The sequence below is a fragment of the Sinocyclocheilus rhinocerous genome, unplaced genomic scaffold (assembly GCF_001515625.1).
Source record: "Sinocyclocheilus rhinocerous isolate Xijiao unplaced genomic scaffold, SAMN03320098_v1.1 scaffold1281, whole genome shotgun sequence".
Lineage (NCBI taxonomy): Eukaryota > Metazoa > Chordata > Actinopteri > Cypriniformes > Cyprinidae > Sinocyclocheilus > Sinocyclocheilus rhinocerous.
In genome coordinates this window covers 476,447-493,355 of record NW_015637000.1, presented here as the reverse complement: position 1 = coordinate 493,355, position 16,909 = coordinate 476,447, and the positions used below count along the sequence as shown (strand labels likewise).

At 39.1% G+C, this 16,909-nt stretch overlaps 1 protein-coding gene across 1 annotated transcript in view; it reads left to right on the top strand.

The window, feature by feature from the left end:
• The first annotated feature begins 820 nt into the window (after window positions 1-820).
• kcng2 (potassium voltage-gated channel, subfamily G, member 2) overlaps window positions 821-16,909 on the top strand; it is a 40,155-nt gene continuing 24,066 nt past the window's right edge. The window contains exons 1-2 of the mRNA XM_016563158.1: window positions 821-1,038; window positions 8,495-9,379. Of these exons, the coding sequence (XP_016418644.1) occupies window positions 8,576-9,379 (804 nt within the window). The 5' untranslated portion in view covers window positions 821-1,038; window positions 8,495-8,575. The remainder of the gene's footprint in view (window positions 1,039-8,494; window positions 9,380-16,909) is intronic.

Genomic DNA, 16,909 nt, shown 5'->3' with positions numbered 1-16,909 from the left:
AACTGCACTTCAAATATTACCTGACAGATATTCTCATGTGATTTTTAGATAACTGACACAAAAAGAAAGCTGTGAACTAGAGGGGGGAAATGGACATTACATGCTATTGACAAGCACTGTGATAGAAGAATGGACTTCTCTGTCTCCCCTCAGTGGCCAGACTGTCCACTTCAGAAGATCTGAATCACACAAAAAGAACAGAAAAACTTCGATTTTGTATGATCTTACATTCATGTTTTCTAATGTATGCAACCTAACCTATTTGAATTTACGTGTATTTAAAAAAAAAAAAAATTCCAGTTGAGCTGCTTACAGTATTTGTTTACATTATTTGCAGACAATATTCCAGTGTATTTATTGAATATTATGTGTATTATATATTATTCTATAATTGTTTTGTTATTATATTAAAATTATTATTATTATTATTGTTGTTGTTGCTGTTGTTTTTTAATATAAAATAATAATAAAAAATAAACAAATTAAATGCTGCTGTTTTTACTGATGAATTAAGCACGCCCATATGCACGCTATCTACACCAATGAGACGTGTAAACGACGTGTAAACGAGCGACAAAAATAAATAAATAAATAAAATAAAATATTATTAACTAACAGATTTAATGTTTTGAAACTCGCTGGAAGCTCGTTCACATGTATTCATGCTCTAATGGGCTGTTCAGCAGGATGGGTTGCACATAATGAGCACAATTTAATAAGTAAACACAAAAAAAATAAGTAATAAAGAGAGGAGTGTTTTACTGTATTTCTGCATGGTAATGCGACGTTATATTACTAAGCAAACAGGCTCAGGGTGAGATGGGGACTCGAGCAGCAGGAACACCCATCAACAGCTCCGGATCTGACACGATGACTGAGGAACTTCAGCAGTTGTGGAGGAGCTGTGAGCTGGAATAAAAACACCCAGCAATGCGGAGAAAGGGATAAAAAAGTAACTGTGCGACTGCATCACAGCACAACTTACATGTCCAAGCTGAAAATGAGCAGGGCAGCGCAACACCAGTGGGCTTGAAACGGGTAAGTCGACTGTTCATTGTGAATTTTTTGAGTTTGGGCTGGTTTGGAAGGAGTCAGTTCGTATCTGCAGATCTTTTTTGTTAGTTTGTGTGTGTAAAATCGCAATAGTAACCGCAGCAGGTAGTGGGTGCGAATCCAAACCTATTATTGCTGGTCCTACGCTCGCGCGTTCTGAGTTCCAAAACGCGTCCTAGTTTGGAAATTCGCTGGGTTTTAATACAAAGCCTTTATTAATGCGTCTCATTACTGCTGTTTTTCTGATTCTCTGAAGCTGAAATTATAACACGGACAATAGGAGTGTGATTTCAGGCAAATCAAGATGTTAGTCAAGATAGATACTATAAAGTTACATAATTAAGAATCAATATTAAGCTATGTTTAATAAAAACATGGCTTCATTTTACCAACACTCTAATAAATCCATGTCGTATCAGTCATGCAAAAACAATATGATTATGATCAGATTTTCAAAGCTGTGTATTTCAAGCATGATTGTTAAAACACTGAGAGTTTTATGACGCCTTTATAATATTTTAATATGATTGTATTATATGCTTACCAGATTATTATTTGTACATTCAACTAGCTAGTACTGTCATGAAATTTTTAAGTAGCCTAATATATTTTCATATACGTCTGTTGTATTGTAAATGACTGTAAGCTATTATTAAAAGTTGAAATGTGTAGATTAGTAGAAAAAAAAACTTGATACGTTGGTTCAAAGTGTGAAAAAATTGAAAAATGGACAACAGCAACATGTAAGTATGTGTGTGTTTGATACAGGAGAGAGTGAGATGATCTGAAAATCTGCTGAGGCATGTGAAAAGAGCACTGACCTCCTATTACAACCTATTAAAGTGACACAATAGCCAATTAGCATGTTTATTTTGGTGGATTGGATAGTACAAGTCCTTTGAGTATTGGATGACATCTGGGTCGGTTTTAATGGTACATTTATCATTAGGATGAGCTGCAACGGTTTCCTGACACTCTGTCTAACACATGACTTAAAGTGCATTTGGTGCAATGGCTATTAACGCTCTTAACGGTCAAAAACTTTTTAAATAACACTATGTTTGATACGTGTCTAAAATTAATAAAAATGAATTCAAAGCCTATTAGAGCTTACTGAATGGTACTTGTTTGGTTCTGACTGTTGACCTGGGACTGACATACAGTAACATGTACAAATGGGATTTCTATAGATGTACTACTGTACGTGAATCACCCTTGCTGTGTGTTAAAGTGTTCAAAAATAACAAGAAGGATATACTTACTTTTTCATGCCACTTCAAACTTCTCAACACTCCCTTGGTTTTTCTGTCCAACTTCATTCATTAAATCCATTCATAAATAATCCTGAGGAACTGACAGTTTGGTCTGTATTACTGCTGCCCAGAGAAATGACCCCTTCATTAGAAACGAAACAGACCCCAAACCTGTCACAGTTATCCAGCAGAGATTTATTTGAAATGGATCAGTTTGTAGAGTCTAAATTGACATTTTAATCAGAGTGTGGTGTGCATGTCTTTTTTTCTTCTTCTTAATTTCTTCTCTAAATTATACATATTACATATTCTGGCCTTGTTGCTTGCAACACCTTGGTAATGGGTTCGATTCCAGGCTAATGCATGAACTGAATTGCACGCCTTGAATGCAATATAAGGCTATCTGGATAAAAGTATATGCCAAATGCATAAATGTAAATGCATATCAATTTCAAATAGTAATTTTAGTTCACAAATATATGTAACAAACATATTAAAATAATATTAATTTATTGAAATATGATACATTTGGTTTTTATATCAACCTTAATATAAATAAAATTAAATAATATATTTTTTCGTGCCACTTTGAAGTTTATGAGTGTTTTGCTGTGTTAAATTGTTAGGAGGATATTTAGCGCAACTCAGCATCACTGCAGAAATAAAAGAAAAAACTGAGTGGCAGAAAAACAATGCACTTATTGTCTTCTGATTTGTTTTACAGCGCAGTAGCATGAATAACGTCACCATCTATTAAGAACAAGCACAAATAGCTCATATTGATTCATGAGTGCCTTTATAAGTCTCTAACTCAAAGTGCCATTGCTGAAATCTCCCCATCAGCACTATTGAATTTCATCTTCCCCGGGAGACACACAGCACCGCAGCGCTCATCATCAGCACCATCACTCATACAGGCTCCTGTACGGCAGCCCAACACCTTGCTTTTCATCTCTCGGCGCTCCACAGGACCTGTCTGTCTGTCTGCCTGTGCTGGAGCGTTTGTGTGGCTTGTGCTTTAATATGTCTGAACGGAGACCTCCAGCCTCCTGTGTGCTGTTATGAAGTTCACAAAAAGGAAAGCAATGTTACAGGCATCTTGGAATGGATCTGTGCTGATTGCTAATAGTGATGACAGTCTGCAGGGTCTTTTGCCATCGATTCGATAGATCTCAATACAGACCCACAGGACTAAATGAATAGAGTGTAATTAATCGAGCAAACAGTTGTGGGAAAGATCTGCCCCACACCGTCTCTTACACTCTTTGCCTTTAGGGAAATTCATTTGCAATCAGACCTCTGCAAATGATTCAGAATGCAGCAGCACATCTTGTTTTCAATGAGCCCAAGAGAGTCCATGTCACACCGCTTCTCATCTCTCTGCACTGGCTTCCAGTTGTGGCTCGCATCAAGTTCAAGACATTGGTGCTTGCCTACAGAACTGCCAAGGGCTCTGCATCCTCCTGCCTCCACTCTTTCCTATTCATCTACACCCCCTCCAGAAGCCTGCGGTCGGTAAATGAGCCGCGGCTCGTGGTCCCATCGCAGAGAGGCACAAAATCACTCTAAAGGATGTTTTCTTTCACTGTAACAATGTTGGTGGAATGACCTACCTAACTCCATCCGAACAGCCGAATCCCTCACAGTCTTCAAGAAACAGCTGAAAACTCATCTCTTCCATGAGCATCTAACTACCTCCAATAATAATAATAATTAAAAAAAAAATTTCTATGCTTTCACTTTTTCTGTTCTCTTATTATCCTCCTGTCCTAGCTTTTTACTATTTTGAACGATGACTGAAACCTTGTATAACGGGCACTTCTCGTGTTTATTGCCATCTTATGATGCATCGCTTGTTGTATTCCTCAACTGTAAGTTGCTTTGGATAAAAGCGTTTGCCAAATGAATAAATGTAAATTTAAGTGTTTTCACTTCTCTTGTGCAGGATGCATTATGTGTGCATGTTTGCATTATGCACAAGAATACATCTGTATGTGTAAATGTAAATAGGACCTATATATACTACTGCACTGTAAAATAAATAATTTAAAAAATCAGTAAAAAAATGAGTACATTCTTCCTCTATATTTGCCCAACACCGTTCGATGCAATGTGAGATTCTTCAAAGAGCACACAACACTAATGCCAGATTAGCCGAAATTAGGGCTGCACGATAAATCGCATGCGATATTTAACGCACATCTTATGAGTAAAGCCGGTTCTGTAATCAGCGGTAAATCTCCATCACGTGCGTGCTTTCACATTGAGCAGCATTAACTACACAGGCTTTCTGACAAGATGCGCGTTAAATATCGCATGCGATTTATCGTGCAGCCCTAGCCGAAATATACCCAGACCGAAGTAACACTTGCAATAGATACCGACAATCTCCAGCAAATCACACTCACATGTTTTGGTCTTGTCCAAGACTGACAGAGTTTTGATCTAAAATATTTGATACTTTTGAAAAAAAAAAAAAACACTTTAACGTATCAGGCACTCCAAACACTTACAGTATTATTGTTACTTGCACTTGTTTGTGTTGTGTGTTTGGGATGTTAGGGGTGTAGGAGATGGGGTATTTGTGGGTGGAGCAGAACTGTGGATTACTAATTTTTGTATATATAAGATGTTGTATTTGCACAAAATGTCAATAAATATATTTTGAAAAAAACAACAACAACAAAAAAACAGTAAAAATAGTGGTTGCCAGAACATTACTGAAGAAAAAAAAACTATAGCAAGGTTTTTAGGTTTTATGGACTGAGCGTAAATTTACAGTAAAAAAAAACATAGGTATATTTTATTAACAATATAAGATAAACCCTAATGTACAGATCTGATAAGAAAAAACTAAGGGGAAACATATTTGTCCATTTACATTTTTTCACTGTAAATTATAAGATGACTTGTTATTTCTCACTTCAATAACAATAACTGCTTTTGACTGACTATTTTTACAGTCCTTTACTGTTAAAATTATGGCAGCATTTTTTCTGTTAAAAAGTTCAGGGTCTAAGAGATTTTCTAATGCTTTTGAAAGAAGTCTCTTATGCTCAGCAATACTGCATTTATTTGATCAAAAGTACGGTAAAACCTGTATTATTGTGAAATAGTATTACAATTTAAAATGCATTTTCTACTTGAATATATTGCAAAATGTAATTTATTTCTGTGATGCAAAGCAGAATTTTCAGCATCATTACTCCAGTCTTCAGTGTCACATGATTCTTCAGAAATCATTATAACATGCTGATTTGATGCTCAAGAAACATTTCTGATTATTACCAATTCTGGAAACATTTGTGCTGCTTAATAATTTTGTGGAAACCATGAAACATTTTTTTCAGGATTCTATGATAAATACAAAGTTCAAAAGAACATCATTTATTTGAAATAGAACACTTTTGTAACAATTTAAATGTCTTTACTGTCATTTTGATCAGTACATCCTTACTTTTATTCCTGTAAAATATACTGATCCTAAACTTTTGATTGGGAGTATATATATACAATAATCTATTAATGACTTGAAGACATAATACAATGCCAGTCTGTCTGGAGAGAGAAAGACTTGCTTTCAATTCAGAAGACTATAGAGACATAACTGTCTGATCAGACAGATTCTCAAAAGCCACTGCAGTTTGAGCACTTCCCTTGAGTGCTAGATTACATAAAGAATGAACATGAACATGCTGTTCTTTTGAAATTTCATGTATCACAGTTTCCACAAAAATATTAAGCAGCACAACATTGATAATAATAATCATGTTTGTTGAGAAGCAAATCAGCATATCAGAATGATTTCTGAAGGATCATGTGACACTGAGGACTGGAGTAATGATGCTGAAAATTCAGCTTTGATCACAGCAATAAATTACATTTTCAATTTACATGTTCAAATAGAAAAAAAGTTCTTTTAAATTGCAATAATATTTCACAATATTGCTGTTTTTACTGTAAGTTTGATCAAATAAATGCAGCCTTGGTGAAGATAAGAGACTTCTTTCAAAAACACTGAAAAATCCTGCATCCAAAACCTTGAACGGTAGTGGAAAAAAAGGGGGAAAAAAATTGTATTCACTTGACAGGTGATGAAAGTCACCTGATTTTGGAAAGATCTGTCACATTGCTCTGCTTTACTCAAATGTATTGTGTATAAATCATTTATCATTGTTAGATGTTGCTTCCTAGTGTCATCTTTGAACAAGAGAAAGGTCTGGCTCATTTGCATTTTTAAAAACGCCTTGGCACCTACTTTAACTGGCACATTATGTGCAGTGTGAGCTCATATGATGGCGGTATGAGCTTCATGCAGGAAATGCTGCGTCATATATTGACTCATGGATCGAGCGGTAACACATGGCATCTTTCTTTTGCACTGTTTCAGTTCGACAGTGATTCATTTGGATTGTCAGAGGCCTCAGGGTTCAGGCAACATGTTAAGAAATCAAATTAAAGCTCAGACGAGACAGAAGCTGAATCATGTATAATGCTCAAAAGTTTCTATAATTGCTGCTTACATCATAAGTATAGAGAAGTCATGCTAAAAGAGATTGCATTTATAATATAAATCGGAGGGCAATTTAGGATAGAAATAATTGGAATTTAAAATTCTGTCTGCTGCTATTTGAAGTTTATTAACATCCACCATGATAGCACCAGTTTTCATTAGTCATTTCTGATGAATAAATATAAATATACATATGAATATAAATACTTAAATATACATAACAAGAGAGACAAAAATCAGAGATGCCATTTTGCTCAGATATGCTGTTTGAATCAATTATGCTTTAATTTCACAAAAGGTTGACTAGCCTTTGTAAGACTGATGGTGTTTCGCAGAATTACTGAATCTTCTGGCATGAGAAGGTCTGTTTCATAAATCTCCTGTTGCAGTCACACTAATTATACCCATGCTCATTTGAGAGCACTGGACCTTACTCTGCCATTGTGTAGGGAACATGGTTCATTTGGGAACTTATCCATGAATAGAAAAGAAAACATCATAATTAATTTCTCCGCTTTGGGATTCAACTTGTGTTGTGACATGAATTTACTGCATCTCGTGACTCGTGAGCAATTAAGACTTTCAAAGCCATGGGAGAACCTATTTTCACTACTGATTAAAAAACATATACAGATATGTCATGAGAATCTGATGTTGTATTATGAGACTGAGACAATGAATATATTAGTATGAATTTTACAGCATTAGTGTTGATGTTTGACAACTTTTATGCATTCATTACGTATTTCTCGATGAGTGTTTTTGCCCTCGAGACAGTCAGTGTGTTGAAGCTACTTATTTTAAATCCAGAGCTCATGGAATGATGGATTGGAAAGGCTAAATTCTTCACCCATGTAAAAGTGCATTAATTTTCACTCAAAATCTTTAGCAGAGCAGAGAAAACTGGAGTAGTTTTTTAAGAGATGGAATTCAATTGCATTTAGGTTATAATGTACAGTAGGTATAATGTAATGGTATTTTTCTTCGATGCAGTCAACTTTTTCAATGCAATTTCAATGCGAATTACAATGAATGGTGGCAGAAATGAAGCAAACGCACCATAAAAGTATTAAAAAGAGTACTTACTGCGGACAGAATATACTTAAGTGTGAACTAAATGTAATGTTTTCAGAGACTAAGTTGCATGTTAATTGCAATTAAATGAAACTATGTTCTAGTTTAAATGTATATTAAATGGAATTAGCTGAAATTTAGATTGCTTTTTTATCTACTCAAGTAGGACTTAAGTACATCTTTATATGTAATTTCATAACTAGTCTTTAAAATATTGTTAGTGTACTGACAAGCATACTTTTATGTAATTTCTATTGAAACTTGTATGTCATGTATTTAAATATATCTTCAATCATTATTACATTTAAAAATGATTAACTCTTAAATATTAACTTAACATTGTCCATTTACATATGCTACAGACATTAATAACACAAAGCTGGTTGAAAATCAGTGGATTTAACTTTGTAGTATGTGCAGTGTAAGAGGAGCCATTTTGTTTGTGTTGTGGAGGATTTCCAGTGTGTTTTGGATATATCTGGACTAATTAATCTGTTGTTTTCTGTGATAATTTTGTTGCATTGTGCCCCTTGGGCTTAGCAACCTGGAGCGGGAACTATAGAGTAAGTCTTCATTGAAATCTTCCTCTTTTATCTCTCAGAGCTCAGCCATGATGACCACCATGACCTGGTAGACTGTGAATCTGTGGAGTGTACGGCCCGCACAGCCACGCACAGCAGAGATGTACCAAGAGGTGGCTTTCCTAGCAGGCAGCACCGATCATCAGTTTACCTCCTTCCACTTTAACCCTTTGGAGAACCTGCATGAAATCAGCAGCAAAAAGGGTGTGTTTTACAAACGTGCACAACTGCAGTGCAAGTCTGGCGTACAGGAGGACGAGGTGCACCGGAATCGAGGAGCTGGAGCGGACGAGGGTGCTTTAGTTGATCGCACTGCCATCATCAACGTGGGCGGCATCCGTTATCGCATACCATGGTCCACTCTTGAGGAGTTCCCACTGACGCGTTTGGGGAAGTTACGTAGCTGCAGCAATGCCGAGGAAATCCTCGACTTGTGTGATGACTATGACGCGCACTGCAACGAGTTCTTCTTTGACCGAAGCCCCAGCGCCTTCCGCTCCATCGTCACATTCCTGGCAGCCGGGAAGCTTCGCCTTTTGCGGGAGATGTGCGCGCTCTCCTTTCAGGAGGAACTGTTGTATTGGGGTGTGGAGGAGGCCAGTCTGGAGTGGTGTTGCTTGAGAAAGCTCCGTCTTCGGCAGGAGGAGCAGCGAGAGAGACTCCGGCTGGAGGAGGAGGAGGCTGAGCTGACCTCGCCCCAGTCCTGTGAGGAGGCGCCGGGTGTCGAGTGTCCAGAGGAGGGTCGTATGGATGGTTGCATGCACAGCCTCAGAGACATGGTGGAGAACCCTCACTCTGGGATTCCTGGGAAGATCTTCGCCTGCCTCTCGGTGGTCTTTGTGGCCATTACGGCAGTTACACTGTGTGTCAGCACCATGCCTGACCTGAGGGAGGAGGAGGAGAGGGTGAGTGTACATTTAAACGTGCCAGACTAGGGCTTGTGCTACTGTTTGAACTAGTTGTACTAGTTGTCCAAAAAAGTAGACAATTAGGCCGCGTGTCCACCAAAGCGTTTTTTCCCCGGGGCTAGTGTATTTCTTCCAGTTGTTTTCAATGGGAGTGCAGTGTTTTTTAAAACACCAGGAGCGTGCTGAGCGCTGAGTGTCTTTATCACGCTAAGCATTGAGCTCTCGGGTGTTTTTTCTTGATACATAGAGTTGAAGAATGTTCAACTTTGGATAAAACGCAGTGAAACTCATCACTGCCACTTTTTAGTCAGCTGACCAATCACAGTGGAGGAGGGGCGGGATTAGTACTGACCAACAGGGCCATCCTTAGCTGACGCGGGGCCCGGTGCAAGGTTGGGAGCAGGGCCCCCCTCGGTCCGTTCGCCGCGGGGCCCGATGCGACCGCACCAGTTGCACCCCCCAACCGTCACACCCTGCTTGTACTACGACTGATCTGAACAACAATGGAGAAGTTAATATTGCATGTCTCCGAGTATTTATGTCTTTACCAGATGGAATTGCTGGACTACCATATTATTGTTATGAAAAATTATGCTTGGAGAAACATTTAATTCATAATGCGTCTGCCATATTACTTCAGCGGATATTCCATTTCATAGCAACCACAGCATCTCAACTGAAAAAACGCTGCGCTCTCAAGTGCTCACAGTTGGGTGTTTTAAGCAGAGCGCCTGCCGTTTTCAGCTGGCTAAAAACGCTTTGGTGGACAGGCAGCCTTAGTCACATTGCACGAAACATTTTTTTAATCAGTATTTTTGTCTTGATTTCCAGTTAAACGTATCTAGATATCCTTAAAATTTATTTGGGGAAAAGCTAAATTATCTTGTATTTAGAGAATGTAGAGTGTCTTGAATTTTTGGACCCTTACCCTTACCCCAAAACCTAAATCTAATGCCAATGATTCTAACCCTACCTACCCTTACCCCAAAACCTTCCAATCCAAAAGTCCAATCCATAAAATCCTTAATAAACCTTACCCTTACCCCCAAACCTAACTCTGAACCCTATATTCCTAATCCAAACCTTACCCTTACAACCAAATCTAACTCTGAACCCTATAATCCTAATCCAAAATTTACCCTTGACCCCAAACCTAAAGCCTGGGACACACCAAGCTGACGAGCGCACAAGAAAAAACAGAACTGACGAAAGCAAACTAACAAAGGAGTAAAGAGGGAATGCACAGACACTTGTTGTCATTCTTGTCACTTGTCTTGTCACCTCATTTGACCAGAGGATTATTTTAATAATATCATGGCTTTGTGGAATCAAGACGTCAAAGCAATCTGTCAGTAATGAGCAGACTAAAAAGTGGCAGTGATGAACTGGTGTAAACAATGGTAAAAGCAAGAGCTGCTTGCTTTGTATATCCACAGTTCTAGCTCGCCGGTTTCCCTGTTTGAATGCCAAATAGAGACTACTGCCACCTGCTGGTATGGGAGAGTTATGTTCTCTCATGCAAGCACAGACCGTACACGCTAGTTGGCCATTGGCTGTAGTCTGCCCAGTGTGTTCTAATGCAACTTTTTTTGCCCTGACGCAGGCGATTCGATGGCGCAGCCAGCTTTCCTCAGCGTTAGCTCTTTGGCGTCAGTTTGGTGTGTCCCTACCCTAACTCTGAACCCTATAGTCCTAATCCAAACCTTACCCTTACCCCCAAATTTATCTCTAACCCCTTTAATCCTAGCCATACCTCATACCCATTTGCAGTTAATGTGTGAGTTTAGCAGAACATGTTGTTACACTGTAAATTCATAGTCTTGTTGGTATTTAATGTTAGTGCGTGGTAGGTGGGACCACCTAATAAAACGTTTTTTAAGGCGACTTAACTGTTGAAATGCTTATTTCGGTCAGCGTGAATATTCAGTTTTGTTATCTTATTCCATTTTGTTTCTCCAATAATGTATTTACTTAGAAAACAAATCTAACCTAAGAAAAATATTTTTCTGTGGTGTAATTATTATCTAATGTAAATTTCACGCCAGGCAGCATCAATGGCCTGGCAGTCAGCTGGAGAGTGTTTTTGTGTGGCTGAGAAATGAAATCTTGCATATTTCATGACGTAGATGGTGCAAAACAGACATGTCCCACTCTCTTATAGTTTCTGTCAACCTCAGAATCACACATGGTTATTTTCAGGAGTCTTCAGATCAGTTTGAATACATTTTGAGTAGTCCAAACAGAAGTTAGGAAGCTTGTTGTGCAGTGCCCTTATAACATGGTTTGTAATTATAAATATATTTGCCTGTTACCATACAAAATTAATGACATACCCAGGTGACACACTGTGATGCATTTTGGAGCTGCCGCCATATACAGTAGATTAAGCACAGGAAGTTTGCAAGTTGCCACAGCCCCATCAATAGACACTCACCACAGGAAGACAGGCACCGTGCAATTTAATTAATAAACAATTAAAAGGATAGTTCACCCAAAAATTTAAATTCTGTCATCATTTACCAACCCTCTTTTACAAAACTGGTCTTAATGCTTAAATCTGTGAAAGGTTCATTCACAGTGAGCCCACTGACTCAATGATATGGTTTCAGCAGTTAACAGCTCATTGGAGAGGAAGATTAACAGTGGTATATGATAAAGTATATAAATATAGTGATTGGACTACTTTTATGACACTTTATGGTTCTTTTGCATGCCTTTTGAAGCTTGAAAGCTCCAATACTGATTCATTGCTTGGAAAAACAACAACCAGTTCTATGCAAGAAGGAAAGTCATATAAATATGAAACGATATGAAATGATGACTGGATTTTCGTTTTCTCTTTAAGACATAAACACAGAGGTTTATATTGGAAATCATATTTGATTCAGATTTCAGTGAACTGCCATGATTAATTCACTTAAGAGTTTATGTCTAGCAAACCTGCAGCAAACTTAGAATGTGCAAATATAATGGTCTTTGAGTTAGAGTATAGCCACTTAAAACACCTCTGGGCAAACTGGCCCTCAAGTTTGGCCTTTGACAAAAACCGAGTACTCCATCTCTGTATCTCTCTGCGCTTGATGATGTGAATCATTTTCACTGCAAACAATTCAGAGACATGAGATGTTTGTGTAAGATAATTGTGTGTGCAGTGTGTGTGTGTTCGTGTGAGAGAGAGACTCAGTAGCTAGACTGTGTACTGTAGGGGGATATTTTCCTGACAGAAACAGGCATGACAGCCTGGGGGACAGCATCTCAAGTCCAGGGCCCGATTTCATGAATACCAAATTAGCCATATTCCACAGAACTATTGTAAAAGCTTGGCAGATGTTCCTCTATTACACACACATGTCTACTCACTCACTCACTCACTCACTTACTCACTCACTCACTCACTCACTCACACACACACACTCAGTCACATACAAACACATTCACACCAATACTTACGCACACGCCTTTGTTTTACTGTATTCCTCAGGACATCCCAGTGACTGTTGTTTAATGCTAATTATAATAACTATAGACTAAATCAACCCCTAAAAAAAACTAAACATCAACAATATTTTCATTATTTAAGAATCAATTTAGCGATTAAGGACGTCTCTGAAGAGAGGTTTTGACACTTTTAAGGACATTTTTGTCCCCCAAAACACCACAAAGTACACACTGAAAAAAGCTGCGTTAGTCCATATTTGACCCAAAGTTGAGTTGAAACATGTCAGCATTTTTTAGAGTGCATGTGCGTGCACACACACACACACACACACACACTGGTTTCCATGTTTTATGGGTACATTCCATAGACATAATTAATAATAAAATCAAACTCTAATCCTAAACTTAACCCAATAGTTAGTTCATGTTGTTAAATAATATTACTTAGTACTTATTTTTATACTGTATCAATGACATCTTAAAACAACTTTTTTTTTATTTGGTAACACGTTAGTTTAGGGACCAATTCTCACTATTAACTAGCTGCTTATTTGCAGGCATATTACTAGCATATTGGCTGTTTATCAGTACTTATAAAGCACATATTAACGCCTTATTCTGCATGACCATATTTTAGATCCCTTAATCTATACCATACCTAAACTTAACAGCTACCTTACCAACTATTAATAAGCAGTAAATTAGGAGTTAATTAAGGCAAAAGTTGTAGTTAATAGAGAATATGTTCCCTATACTGTTCATTTCATTTACAATAACTGCTTTGGGTGAGAGTGATCTAATGTTTAGGAGCCCAAACTTTAAAAATTGTTTTTGTTCATTTAATTAAAATTTTTCTGGTTTAATCACGATCAGATTTTTTCTTGATCCTGCATTAAATTTATATATTGACCTCACTATTCGGGGGACAGACACAGTCTTTATAGATTGGACAACACAAGTACTTCTATCATTTAAGCGGGTAGAACACAAGTCATCAGGGCAGTTATTTGAGATTTGACTTACTAGTCATATGGTGCGTAGCGTCCTGGAGATGTTGTCCGACATGAGTTCCGCTCCGACTCTGCTGGGGTGCAGGCCATCAGCGCGAAAAAGCCTAGGACGCTCCCAGAAAAGATTCCAATTATTAACAAAGGGCAGTTTCTGTTTTACACCATGACAATAACCATTCATTTAAAGCAAAAAGTCTACTGGACCTTTCGTGTCCTCGTCGATACGTGGGACGCGGTCCTGACACGATGATCGTAATCGCGGCCGGTGTGCTGCGCACCGTCTCGATCAGGCTCCTGAAGTCCCTCTTCAGTGTCTCCGTCTGCCGCAGCTTGGTGTCGTTAACCCCCGCGTGAAGCACGACCGCTCCAGGGGTCTCGTCGCCCTTCAGGATCGCGGGTATCTGCACAGAAACATCGAGAACACGAGCACCAGGGAAACAGTGAGTGTGCACTTTACCTTCAGCTAACGTAGCACGGACGTGCCGGACGATGGAGTCTCCGATGATCACAGCGTCGCGTTCCGTCTCGCGGAGGGGAGCAAAGCGGTTCCGGGTGGAGATCTCGAAGACCAGAGGCGGCGGAGGGAAGTCCCTCTTCAGTGTCTCCGTCTGCCGCAGCTTGGTGTCGTTAACCCCCGCGTGAAGCACGACCGCTCCGGTGCTCTCGTCGCCCTTCAGGATCGCGGGTATCTGCGCAGAAACATCGAGAACACGAGCACCAGGGAAACAGTGGGTGTGCACTTTACCTTCAGCTATCGTAGCTGATCATTGATCATTGATCATGATCATAGCATAGATCAGTCTCCGACGATCACAGCGTCGCGTTCCATCTCGCGGAGGGGAGCGAAGCGGTTCCGGGTTGAGATCTCGAAGACCGGAGGTGGCGGAGGGGGAGAGGTCATCGCCCGGGGCCTGGCTCGCGTCTTCCGCTGCGGCTGCACCCAGGGTCCGTGGTGTCCCGGCGCCGGAGTGAAGAACATCTGGGAAGATCGCGTCCTGGGTGCACCGGGCCTGTGCAGAGAAACACACGGAGTAGAGGTGGTGGGAGAATTAGCAGCGCGCTGTATACTTACCTCGGACTTGTGAGCGTCAGCCTGGGATGATTCCAGCGCGGCTCTCTGCTCTCTCAGCTGGGTCTGCCTCACCAACAGGTCGCGGATCTGCTTCTCCACGGCCTCCAGCTCCAGCTGCACCGAATGCAGCTTGAACGTGTCCTCACCTGCACTCAAAGGTAGACACACATCCGCCATTAAAGCAAGTAACAGTGAGTAAAACAATGGTAATGTGTGTGAATAGAGTATTTGTAATGTAAGCGAGGTTAGCGGCAACCACGCTGGCGATGCTAGCGGGCTATTTGCTAATAGCGGACTCGGGAAATCAAAATAAAACTAGTGAAAACAAGGCGCTCTGATTGTTTTTGTTGTAGAATACGATAGGGGATATATTCACACGTTATAGAAACGAAAATGATGGTGTATAAAATTGATTTTAAAATAGAAAATTAGACGACAAAGAATTAACTTGACGGAGCTCAAACTCAAAACACACAAGTCACACCTATAAAGGGTTTGTCCCTTTATCCGTCCTTTCTCTCATCGCACGTCTTTCTTCAGTCCATTGCCACTTCTTCTCTAAGATCCCAGTCTGCTTTAAAGGGGTCAAGAACTGAGAAATAAAAATCCCCTTGATCTTTTGACCTATAAGAGGTCATTGTACTTTAAAAACATCCTGTAAGTTTCAGAACTCAAAACTTTCTTGTTGGTCTAATATTGAAGCCAGTCTGCCAAAACCACAGCCTGTGGAATGTACCACTCTATGATGTAATAGTGTGGATAAAGCCCTTGGTGGAAAATGATCAACGCCTGCTTCAACATCGCTGCCTAGTTTAGCCCCGCCCACCGATTCGCGCACGTAGTGTAAGCGCAGCGAACGCAGGTCTACACAGAAATCAAAAGATAAAGATGCCTCCGAAGACAACAAGATGCTGTGAAGTGCTAAGCTGTGGAAAAACGCAGTCTTTCCATTGCCTTCCTTCTGATCCTAACATTAGGAAAGAGTGGATGAACTTTATTTTTGAAAAAGTTCCAGACCGGGTCAGTAAGAACTCATCAGTCACTTCTAAAACTAAAAGATGCTGCTGAATTTGGATGTGAGTAGGCTAACTGTTTTTATTACGTGGTCACTATTGCTTTGTCTGTACTTACACATCGTTTGATATGTACTGAGTATTTATGCGTTTTTGACCTAGGCCTAAATGACAGCAGCGTTCATCTATGAAGGATGTACTATCAAGTGAGTGTTCGGAGTCTAGATCCGCCACGCCTATTCAAACAGAGCGTTCTGATGAGGGGGGTAAAAACAGGACAGAAAATAGCCTATTACTTCTAAATTATGTTTTTTGATGTAAAACTCTCGATAACATTATAAGGAGACTATAGCATATGGAGGTAGTGATCAGCAGGAACGTGACATATATGTTTGCTTTTTTATGGAAGTCATTCCCATTGTTGTGATTCTCTTAATAATTATTATAACACATGATATAATGTGTTAGATCAATGAAATAAACTACATAATCACATTTTGGAGAATGGGAACTTTAATTTGATGTATGATAAGGTTAAAATAAATTCATTTACAGGTTCCCAAGTCCTAGTTTTTGTTCTTATAGTAATTTTTGTTGTGTCCAGTAGGTGGTAGTCACTGTGCACTTTCTTGTTGGATAATATGAATGGAGTCTGTGAATGTTGCCAAATGATGCACAAATGTGCCACCGGGCCACAAAACCAGTCATCGGGGTCAAATTTTTGAAATTGAGATTGATCTGAAAGCTGAATGTATGGTTTGTTAGGATAGGACAATATTTGGCTGAGATACAACTATTTGAAAATCTGTAATCTGAGGGTGCAAAAAAATCGAAATATTGAGAAAATTGCCTTTAAAGTTGTCCAAATGAAGTTCATGCATATTACTACTCAAGAATTAAGTTTTCATATATACGGTAGGAAATTTACAAAATATCTTCATGGAACATGATCTTTACTTAATATCCTAATGATTTTTGGCATAAAAGAAAAATC